General features: G+C 41.4%; 2 protein-coding genes across 2 annotated transcripts; both read left to right on the plus strand.

Annotated features, from left to right (window-relative positions):
- The first annotated feature begins 291 nt into the window (after nt 1–291).
- On the plus strand, nt 292–2,863 carry zp3c (zona pellucida glycoprotein 3c). The gene is made up of 7 exons (XM_052084400.1): nt 292–605; nt 692–798; nt 1,468–1,571; nt 1,845–2,022; nt 2,098–2,218; nt 2,316–2,404; nt 2,674–2,863. Exons 1-7 carry the CDS (start codon nt 327–329, stop codon nt 2,711–2,713), a joined length of 918 nt encoding a protein of 305 aa, XP_051940360.1. The 5' UTR covers nt 292–326; the 3' UTR covers nt 2,714–2,863.
- A 4,667-nt stretch (nt 2,864–7,530) lies between these two features.
- On the plus strand, nt 7,531–10,482 carry LOC127613381 (calcium homeostasis modulator protein 1). Its single transcript, XM_052084399.1, has 3 exons — nt 7,531–7,693; nt 8,023–8,611; nt 9,240–10,482. Exons 2-3 carry the CDS (start codon nt 8,066–8,068, stop codon nt 9,747–9,749), a joined length of 1,056 nt encoding a protein of 351 aa, XP_051940359.1. The 5' UTR covers nt 7,531–7,693; nt 8,023–8,065; the 3' UTR covers nt 9,750–10,482.
- The last annotated feature ends 717 nt before the right edge of the window (nt 10,483–11,199 follow it).

An 11,199-nucleotide genomic window follows, 5' to 3' on the forward strand; every position in this document is an offset into this window, starting at 1 on the left:
ATTGCCGGCAAACTGATCAGGAGAGGTGAGCCCTGCAGAGGAAGCAAGGTGCTTAGAAAATGGAGTTGATGTGGATGTGCATTTTCTTACTTCACTTTTACTCTGTCTACTCTAATCCTCTGGCAAGTGTGCCAGAACATCAAGATGCAGAATTAGAATGGGAGAATTTGCAGGCAGAGCTGGAGAATGAGATGGATCAAGTGCCTCCAAGCCTTGCACCCAGTTCCCCTGTGTTTCGGGACAGATTCCAAAGGAGTAAATCAGCACCTCAAATGGCTCCTTGGTATAGAATTGTGCCTTTCTCACAAGATCCAAAAGAGTTATTCATGCCAGAAAAAGGTGTTCGACCTATCCCCGCCTCAGTCAAGGAAATGTTGCTTGCACCACCTCCCACTGTTGCTTCACTCGGAGAAGCAGCCAAAAATAAGCTTGTTGAGGTCTTGTGCCACATCGACCGTATGTATGTGAAAGTAAGCAAGGAGCTTTTCTCAACAAGAGATGCATTCAAAGACTTGAAACTTGGCAAGTGTCCTGTGAACGAAGGCACTTCGGAACATTATTACCTTCTGTACCTTCTAAAAAATGACTGTGGATTCAAGAGAGAGGTTGGTTCGTGTTTTTTTAATTATTATTAGCAGGGTTTTGGCTTTTTGCAGACTTCAACCTGTAAACCTGTCTGTGTGTGTCCTAGAGTACTGACGACTATTTGTTCATCAGTATTGTGCTCCACTACAAGCCAACCACTCCAGTTATACGAGAGATGCCATTTGACGTTCTCTTGCAGTGTAAATACCCAAGGTAAAATGCTTCATCATTTGTTATTTTCCATAATGCAAATTGGGACGATTGCATTATTTTTCAGCAATCTTAAAGCTGGATAAAGTAGAGCTATGAATAAATATTACCAAACAAAAAAATGAAAATATGCTTTGAAACAATTTACTTGATTGTTTACCTGGCATGTTGATGCCATCTAACTAGACCCAGCATTTCCTTTTACTTTTAATTCATTTTTCCACAGATTTCAAAGTTGAGGCCTGGGGGCCCAATCTAGCCCGCCAGATCATTTTACATGGCCCCCAAACTCAAATCATGTGCCAAGTTCCATGATTGTGCTAAATTCCACCCACATTTGAAATTGTGTAATAAAACGAGCTTTTGCAATAATTTTTTTGTTACCCTTCAAATTACCGGTTACTTTTTTTCCAAGAAATTAGAAAAACTATCTTCCCTGACTTTTGATTTCAAAGCTAGCATTTATCAATTTTTTGTGTAACATGTAATAATATCATGAGATGATGAAACACCTCTTTGGTGTCACCGTCATAACGGCCCTCTGAGGGAAGCCGTAACTACAAAGTGGCCCGTGACAAAAAATGAATTCGACACCTTGGCACAGGAATGAGATGCTGCTCTACTATTATTATTAAGTTTGCATGAACCTAGAATGTGTTTCTTCTGTTGCAGGCATTTTCACTCCTTCCATCCTGGCATCTCTATCGAATTGAGGAGGGGCACAGTTTACAAACCCCTCCGATCAAAACATGCTTATGTAATCATTCCTCAAGATGGTATGATTTTTGGAAAAGTGTTGTATGTCGCCATTCCACGCATGGCACTATCTTGTGTGGCAAATGACTAAATTGTTTTAAGATGACAACATTTTATACACACTATTAGAAAGCACCAGGCAAAGGATGGGGGCAACCACTATTTTTGTCACTTTACATTGTGTAACTGTCAATAGTATGACAGTAACAGACTGAAATTCCTTATACAAAATTAATAAGTGGCATTTGGAATTTGCATAATTCTTTGTCAATTCACCTGTCTTGTGTTTTTAGCATCAGGAAATGAAATTGGCGGAGATAAAACATTTATCCTGGGACAGCCGATGTACTTTGAGGTGAAACGGGCAGACAACATTTCAACGAACAAGAGGCTTTACATCAACAAGTGTTTCATGACAGCTCTCCAAGATCCTTACTCTGAACCTAAATACACAGTTATTGACAACCAAGGGTAACAAGTTTGGCTCAGGTCCCAAATAAGAATGTCAAAATTCAATCTTAATGGGAGTTTTTTTTATTTTTGCAGTTGTATGATTGATAGTAAGGTGACGAGACAGTCTGCGTTTCTCAAGGGCCCCTTAAACGTCCAAAAATTCTCAGTGAGTGCCTTCATTTTCAAAGACACGGCTGCTTCTTCATCATCACCGGTATGCTCAGTGTAATGTTCGCACACACACGTGACGACAAATGTTGTATACACGGTATTTGTTGCTCTAACTTTAAAATACATATATACATTTTCAGCAACTCTATCTGCACTGTGAGCTCTCTATGGGCGATCCAACACCCACCTCCAGTTCAAAGGCTTGCAATTACCATCAAGCTACCAAAAAGTGAGTCAACGGTGCCAAATTCGATGATTATTTCAGTAAGAGCATCACTTTTGGTAAGTTTGCAAGAAATAGTCATATCTGTGCTTCAGGTGGAAAGAGTTGCATGGTAATGACGGTGTATGTGCCTGCTGTGAATCATCCTGCTTGTCACTATCAAAAGGTGCCGTTTGTGTTCAGGTTTTAAATGAGAAAAATACTGTAGATCTTTAATCATTGTAATGTTACAGAAGCCTAAACGCAATCATCTGACTGAATGATCGTTCCAACAGCTTCTGGGAACATGGTCTCAAGCCCGTCATGGAAGGTTAGCTTCAGAGGTAAGGATGGAAACCCGGACTTTGAGCTCAAGCCGAAATCTGCTGTCTGGGGCACGTCCAACTTTGAGGACTTGAAGGACCATCATGACTTCCTTAGTGACTGGGAGTAATTATATCTTGGAAATAAAACTATTCCACCTCATCTGTGTTGTATTATATTTATTGCTATCTATGTGGAAATGTTACTGTATTGTCAATACAGTTTCCTACATAAGTATCTGCGTGTTTGCATTTGTTAGCATCGCATGCAAAAAATATTTTTGTAGATACACTCCCGCACCACAAGGGGATGGAAGAGATTCACAAATTTGACGAGAGCCAACGCGGCAGGGAGAGTCACAACATTTTGGGCCGAGGTGTTCCCCAAAGAATGTGGCATGAAGGCCACTCACTCTGGCATCCACTGTGTTGGTTTCGCAGTCAAACGTTGATGCATCAGTGCAGGTTTACAGCGCCAAGCTGTCTGTGATACGTCTTGACAAAGCTGCCCGTCTGCTCTGGAGAAAGAAAGTGATCAAGTATTTAAAAGTTTGAATGTGGCATGCCAATAGGGTGCTGTTTATATTCCTGTATGTGTTGAAGCAGAAGATCCTCATAGATATCCAGTGATATTATCATCGATTCTTCCTTGAGTAAGGGCTCATGTATAAGTAGGAACTAGAGGCTGTATTTAAAAAATGGTCTTATATTGCACTTAATCTTTTTTCCAGATCAACAGAGAACTTCAGGAGCAATTGGATCATTGCTCTAGCCTAGCCAGTGATGAGGTCAAACCCGTACTTGTGAAACCGTAACCACACATTATTCAAGGTGCGAAGGAACCACCAACTACTTTCAAAGCCTGGGATTTTTTTTCACACAATTTTGACCTCTGTAAGCATTTTCACTTTCAAACTTCATGCCAACTACTGTGAACTGCTGTGGCAGGTCAAGAAAGACACGCAGGGGTCATCAGTCAGAAGGAGTCATCTTGCATCATGACAATGCAAGGCCTCGCACAGCAGTCCAAACGGTGCAGACCATCAACGAGTTGGGCTAGGAACTGCTCCTTTATCCCCCTTACAGCCCAGACCTTGCCCCTTCAGTTTTTCATTGATAAGGTCTCTACAGCTAGGACTCCGGTCTCAAATACTGCATCTGACCCCATCTGTCCATGTTCCATGTTCAGGTGTACTAAATTCTTTTGAAACTGTGTCTTTGGCGCTTTTGGAGGATGTAGTTCGCCAGACGAAGCCATCTGGCTCCCCTTGCGACTCTCTTCCCCCGCACTTCTTCCAGGAGGTTCTCCCAAGTGTTGGCGCATCGGTCTTGGATATCATCAACAGCAGCCTCTCTTCCGGTGTAGTTCCCCAACAGTTTAAACATGCTGTGGTCCAACCCTTGATCAAGAAACCTGGTCTTGATCCAGATGTGCTGTCAAGTTTCAGGCCCATTTCCAAACTGCCGTTCATTTCCAAAATTCTGAAAAAAAGTGGTGCACATGCAGTTGAAACTTGGATGTTCTTGGATGAACATAACATCTTGGACATCTTCCAGTCAGGTTTCAAGATGATGCATAGCACGGAGTCAGCCCTGTTACGTGTTTCTAATGACATCCCCCTGGCAAATGACTCTGGAGACCACTTGTGTCTAGTTTTATTGGACTTAACTGCAGCATTTGATACAGTGGATCACAGTATTCTGCTGACGCGTTTGCAGCAATCGGTGGGCATTGGCGGCAGTGCTCTTGAGTGGTTTAGGTCCTATCTAGCTGACAGAACCTTTTGTGTCAGCCTTGGCTGCTCTGAGTCACACACTGCTCCACTGTTATGTGGTATTCCACAGGGCTCAATTCTGGGGCCTCTGGTGTTCTCGCTGTATCTGCTCCCATTGGGTTCCATCTTCAGGAATCTTAAGGTATTTCCTTCAACTGCTATGCAGATGACTGCCAGATCTATGTTCCACTGAGCAAGAAAGACACCCTCTCATTAAGGCCACTCCTATCCTGTCTGGAAGAAATCAAAGCCTGGATGGCACAAAATTTGTTGAAATTCAACGAAAAGAAGACAGAGGTGATATTGTTTGGTCCCAGTGGCCCTTGTACATTCCATCCTGTAGACTTGCGCCCCCTGTCTCCTTATCTTAAGTCAACAGTCTCAAACTTGGGCCTTAAACTGGACAGTGATTTCAAACTCAATCGGCAAATTGGTGCCGTTGTTAAATCCAGCTTCTTTCACCTTAGACAGCTGGCCAAAATAAAACCTCTCCTCTCACATGAACACTTTGAGACAGTAATTCATGCCTTTGTCACATCCCGACTCGATTACTGCAATGCCCTTTACTTTGGAGTCAGCCAGTCCTCCATTAAGCGCCTTCAGCAGGTCCAGAATGCCGCTGCTCGCCTCTTGACTGGTACTCGTAAGAGGGAGCACATAACTCCTACTTTGGCATCCCTTCACTGGCTCCCCATTAATTTTAGAGTTATTTTCAAGATCCTCCCATTTGTTTTCAAATCTCTGAATAATCTCGCGCCACCTTACCTCTCTGAGCTCATCGGCCCCTACACACCTGCCCGGCGCCTCAGGTCTGTGGACCAGACATTATTAGAAGTACCAAGAACTAAACTGAGGCTCAGAGGGGATCGAGCCTTTTCTGCTGCTGGTCCCTCTCTCTGGAATGACCTCCCACTGAACATTCGGCAAGCCTCCTTGCTGCCCATCTTCAAAACCCTCCTCAAAACTCACTTCTATTCTTTGGTATTCGACTCAGGATGACTTAGATTTGTTCTTGGTTTTACTCTTTGGTGCTTTTTACCGCCTTTATTACCGATTTGTCTTACTGTTTATTGTGCATGTTAAATTGCTCCATGTACAGCACTTTGTATGCAGCGATGGCTGTTTGAAAGTGCTCGATAAATACTGTTGACTTGACTTGACTTCAGACTTTCACCTGTTTGGTTATTTAAAAGCGTTCACAAGAGGCCTGAAGTTTGAAAGTGACGAAGTCAAAAGTGTTGTGAGCGACTAGCTGAGACATCAGTCCAAAGATTATTAAAATGAGGGAATGTGGAAGCTTGTTCACAGATTGGAAATGTGTGTGACAGTGCTGGGAGACTATGTTGAAAAAAGAAAAATTAAGCTTTTATCTGTATTAGAAGTACTTATGCCGAAAAATGTTATTTATTGAATGACCCTTTGGTTGAATCGGGGGATTTTCAGTAAGCTTGTTGTCCTCATTCACAAGTCTAATATTCTGGTCTAAAGGTCTGGACAAGCACCATCTTGTTATAGGCTAATTTGCATACGCGAGTAGTCCAAAAGTGACCACAAACACTTGTGCAAGGTTTCTTTGCATGTCCAGTCCTGAATGCAAATCCCAAATCATTGGGTTTTTACGGTACTTGTTCTTCCACAAGTGCACCATCGAACAAATATCACTCTATTTTATGTACCGCTTATTCTGTTCTGACTTTGGGCAAAAGACAGACTACACCTTGGACTGGTCGCCAGTCAATTACAGGGCTAATGTAAACGCAAATTAGTTCCTTCAAATGGTAATGACTTGTCATCACCTCCACAGCAAGGCAGTCACGCAAAGCAAGAAAGAAAATCCGGCTTCTTGCTTGTATTCTTTACATCGGCGTTTGTGATTCTTCTTTCATCCGACTTGATTACATTAATATTGTATTTCTGCAGTCAGTACGAAAGTCAAGTCAAGTCAAGTCAAGTCAACAGTATTTATAGAGCACTTTCAAACAGCCATCGCTGCATACAAAGTGCTGTACATGGAGCGATTTAACATATACAATAAACAGTAAGACGAATCAGTAATAAGTAATAAGTAATAAGGCGGTAGAAAGCACCAAGCAGTAAAACCAATAGCAAATCTAAGTCATGCTGAGTCAAACGCCAAAGAATACAAGTGAGTTTTGAGGAGGGATTTAAAGATGGGCAGCGAGGAGGCTTGCCGAATGTTCAGTGGGAGGTCATTCCAGAGAGAAAGTATGCGTGCCCCAAGAAAAACTGAACGTACTCATCTCATTGTCACACTTTTCCAGTAACGTACTGTGTACATTGGTTTGATGAAGGAAACGAGACACCGCCCCAGCCTCAGAACTTGCTTCCTATTTTAGTTTGGACTTGAACTAGGCTAATGACTTATTTCCTGTGACTCTTTCCCGTTTAATATGTACAAAAAGCTCCCAGAACACAGACGTCTTGTATTTAAAATGTGACTACAGCTTAGGTGTGAAGTGAGCTACTGTATATGCTGTGGGCTTCCATATCAACGAGCGGCTCTCAAAGTGTAATAACTGATCTGAAATATGATGTGCAAGGGTACATAGCAGTCCGAGAAATGGCGATGTGGCAACGTGACTTGTGTCTATTATTACAGTCCCTCACCTTCTATTTTATCGATGACTTCAAGACTGCTTTAGTACGTCACTGCTATGTATTTTTGGACAATTTCAAACAAATATTTTGAACGTATTATTTGTATTTTCCGGAAGCTAAGGGTTAGCTAGTCTGTGTAAATAATTCCAGCCTTTGTCTCTGAGCCATCAACCACATTTTTCAAACAGATCCACAGACATTTGAATGCTTTTTGCATGTCTCAGGTGGAATCCTGGACAATAACACGTACACAAACAATACTACATTACAGTATACCATTAAGACAGTAAGAATAAAAATGTAAACTCTAAAACTGTTGTGTTACATGTTTTTTGTAACGTGTTCGCTTAGTTTAAAGTCAGGCATGGTAAAGGAGAATTCTTTGCGATGTCACCATCGGCACAGGTGCTTGCGAGGGGCGGGGCAGGATGACCAACTATGTGGTTGACTTTGAACAATCCTACAGACGGTTTGAGAAACACAGTTCCGTCGGTCTGATGCACAGCGTGTGAAGAGACAAAAAAAAAAAAAGAACTGCTAATACTTCAAATGGGCAACTTGTGGTCTTTTTGTCTCTTCCAGCGCCTACTTTAAAGCAAGTAAGTGCTGCTATTTGTGTTTATTTTTATTCTAGCCTATTGTTGAGTTTCAACATAACAGTTACAGTCTAGCGTCGCATATTTTGGACAACTCTAAACTAAATACAATGGATCCTTGATTTGCAAGCCATTACACAGTAGTACTGATTGCCATAGAATTTGCGTTTACAATCCATGAAAGACTTCATAAGCGAGGGTTTCTACAAAAGTATTTGTATATACAGCACAAATATGTGACCTTACATTTCCATGTGACTTTCTGAATTCTGTTGTGTCACCCAACTTTTTAAAAGATCAATTTGTAACCGATGAACCTCTCCTTCTCACAGATTTGCATCCCATTGGAGCTGAAGCCCTAACATATGTGCAAAGATGGATAAATTGCGTATGATGTTCCAGTTCCTTCAATCCAACCAGGAATCTTTTATGAATGGGATCTGTGGTATCATGGCCCTGGCTAGTGCACAGATGTACTCTGCCTTTGAGTTCAGCTGTCCCTGTATTCCAGAATACAACTACAGCTATGGGATCGGGCTGCTGATCATCCCACCGATTTGGTTTTTCTTATTAGGATTTGTATTGAACAATAATGTGTCTGTGCTAGCAGAAGAATGGAGAAGACCTACGGGAAAGAGGACAAAGGATCCATCAATCCTTCGCTACATGTTTTGTTCAATCACACAGAGATCTTTGATAGCACCTGCAGTTTGGGTGTCGGTGACTCTCATGGACGGAAAGAGCTTCCTCTGTGCTTTCAGCATCAATCTGGATGTTGACAAGTTTGGGAATTATAGTCTCACCAAGGGGATGTCCGAGACAGAGAAGATAAAACTGCTGGCTAAGATTCCATGTAAAGACTTATTTGAGCATCAGGAAGTCAGAGTAGCGGCGTCACGCTACATCAAGTGCATATCACAGGTGTGCTGATCTTTTTATGCTTCATAATTTTATACGTGGAGCCTGTACCAGCAATGAATTTTTAAACTTAAATAATGCTGCAATACTGTGTGTGTGTGTGTGTGTGTGTGTGTGTGTGCGTGTGTGTGTGTGTGTGTGTGTGTGTGAAGTCTAGCGCCAGAAAATGGATGAATTGATTATTCAAGTCCGAAGTTGTGAACATTTTCATGAAGTTTTGCAATTGAATCACGTTCTATGATGACAAAGCAAATTTCATTTCCTGTATTTGGTTATCACAACTAACTTCTTTCTACATTCGGAGCGCAACGGGGCCTTTTATTGGCTTAACAACGGGAAAGGTAAGCCTCCAAATTTATTATTCATGGAACTCTGGCCGATTGTCATCCATCCAAAACACCCGCTCTGTTTTTCGTGCTTTGATCTGCTGAAGGCAATGTTATGGTTTTAAAGATAGGAACATATATTAACTAATCTTTATATGAGGATAATTCCATGACAGAACTATGAACAGTTATGTACATGAACATATCTCAAAAGCCAAGAATGACAGCTTACTTCATACTTTTGATAACAACTCAACCCAATGTGAAGCTCTTTCCCTAATGCTAGCCAACTGTATGTTCTGCAGGCTTGTGGATGGATGTTTTTGCTCATGATGACCTTCACAGCATTCCTGATCCGTGCTATTCGACCTTGCTTTACTCAAGCTGCTTTCCTCAAAACCAAATACTGGTCTCATTATATCGACATTGAGCGCAAGATATTCGATGAGACCTGCAAGGAGCATGCCAAGAGCTTCGCCAAGGTTTGCATCTACCAGTACTTTGAAAATATTAGTGGAGAGATGCGCAACTTACATCGTCACTCCAGCAAGGATGACAGTGACTATGAGGATGATGATAAGAGAAGGAACGAGGAAGACAAACTCCTGGGTATAAGGGTCCAGGATGACATGAATAAAGCTTTGTGTAACTGGCACATATGCAAGCCAGCTCTTGCGTTGAGAAAAGAGCAAAAAAATGGTGAAAACAATGACAAGCTGCTTGGAGAAGCCGGTGGAGCAGTAAACGGACTTGCAAATGGCCACACTCATAATGTGGAGAAAAAGGAATGGGCGATGTATTACAGTAAAGTTTGACCTCAAAGGGACAAATAACTACATGCTTGAAATACTTTTGGTTTCCGGAGTGTATCAGAAATGTGTTTGTGAATGAATTTTCAGTCTCTTGACAGGCTCATTTAATATGCTTACAACCCACTACTTTGGGTACAATGCGCATCTAATGCAAGCTAACGCAAAAGCTGTACATATGTACTGTATATGTATATAGGATATGTATGTTTGTGTATATACTGTTGATACAGTATTGCGAAAGTATTCGGCTCCCTTGAACCCTTCACACATGAAAATATAAAATTGGATATTTTTTTATGAAGTATCAACATCAAGTGCAACACACTTGCGAAGTGGAACGAAATGCATTTTAACCTTTGTTTTTAAATTAAAAAAAAACAACAGCTAGCTGGAGACATCCACCAACAAGACTTGCAGCTGTAATCGCACCAAAAAGTGGTTCTCAGAAGTATCGACTCAGGGGGCTGAATAATTTTGCGCACCCAGCTTTTCAGTTTTTTCCATATGAATTTTGTTCCACTTCATGTTTGTGTCCCACTTGGTGTTGATTGTTCACCAAAAGTTCCAACGTTGTCGTTAAATAAATAAATAAATAAATAAATAAATCGTTCAAGTGGGCCCAATACTTTAGCAAGCGATTGTATGTGTGTGTGCATATGCATGTATATTATTGTTGTTTGAAGTGGCTTAGAGCAACACTGAATCAAATGGGTGTTGCACATGTTATTCTAGCTTGCACAGGTGACCAAAACATTGAAAACACATGTATGCAGTGCAGTTCTTGACCACTCCAAATGACACCACAATCATAAACATATTGTGAAATGAATAACTGTCGGGCAAGGTCCATCAAAACTCAGCATCTGTCGTGTAAAATGTGTTTTGTAGATGTACATAATGTTGGGGGCAGTTTGGGTAGTATTCTTGCGCTTGCGCTAAATTTGGCATCCAGTGTATATTACACATCACAATGCTACACGCATAAAATGATTAAATGTATCATGCAAGTTATAGGTTTTTCTTTTAGTGTTGGAAAAAAAAAACATCTCTTATTTTGTTGTCCTACAAACAACAGCTGCTGCTCCGGGCAACTAAACGCTCTGGCTGTCAAAAGCGGTTGATGCTGCAAGTGCCCTTGAATGAAATGATAGTTTAGCCGATGACGACACAAAACGTGTTCGCTTGGGCCACCATGAAAATTCCCAAGTGATGACAGGACAGACCCAGGCAGAAAAAAAGGGGGCATCTAAACAAGAATCTGAGGGCAGTTAATGGCCCGATTGCACCGCATTTGCAGTCAGGCAAAATGTGTGATTTATGCAAACGAAAAGGTTGTGATTTACCTGCTGCTTAAACATAAGGTCAACGTTTGCATCTGTCTGGCTCGCTTATGTTTTATTTTGTCAAGACCCTGTTCTTGAGCATTGATGGAATTCATCCCGTGTTAGACAAC

The sequence above is a fragment of the Hippocampus zosterae genome, chromosome 13 (genome assembly GCF_025434085.1).
Source record: "Hippocampus zosterae strain Florida chromosome 13, ASM2543408v3, whole genome shotgun sequence".
NCBI lineage: Eukaryota > Metazoa > Chordata > Actinopteri > Syngnathiformes > Syngnathidae > Hippocampus > Hippocampus zosterae.

Coding starts and splice junctions, on each gene's coding strand:
- LOC127613381 (XM_052084399.1), top strand. CDS start 8,066: ATGGATAAATTGCGTATGATGTTCCAGTTCCTTCAATCCAACCAGGAA. Junction 8,612..9,239: donor ACATCAAGTGCATATCACAG/GTGTGCTGATCT, acceptor TATGTTCTGCAG/GCTTGTGGATGGATGTTTTT.
- zp3c (XM_052084400.1), top strand. CDS start 327: ATGCCAGAAAAAGGTGTTCGACCTATCCCCGCCTCAGTCAAGGAAATG. Junction 799..1,467: donor TTGCAGTGTAAATACCCAAG/GTAAAATGCTTC, acceptor CTTCTGTTGCAG/GCATTTTCACTCCTTCCATC. Junction 2,405..2,673: donor TACCATCAAGCTACCAAAAA/GTGAGTCAACGG, acceptor TCGTTCCAACAG/CTTCTGGGAACATGGTCTCA.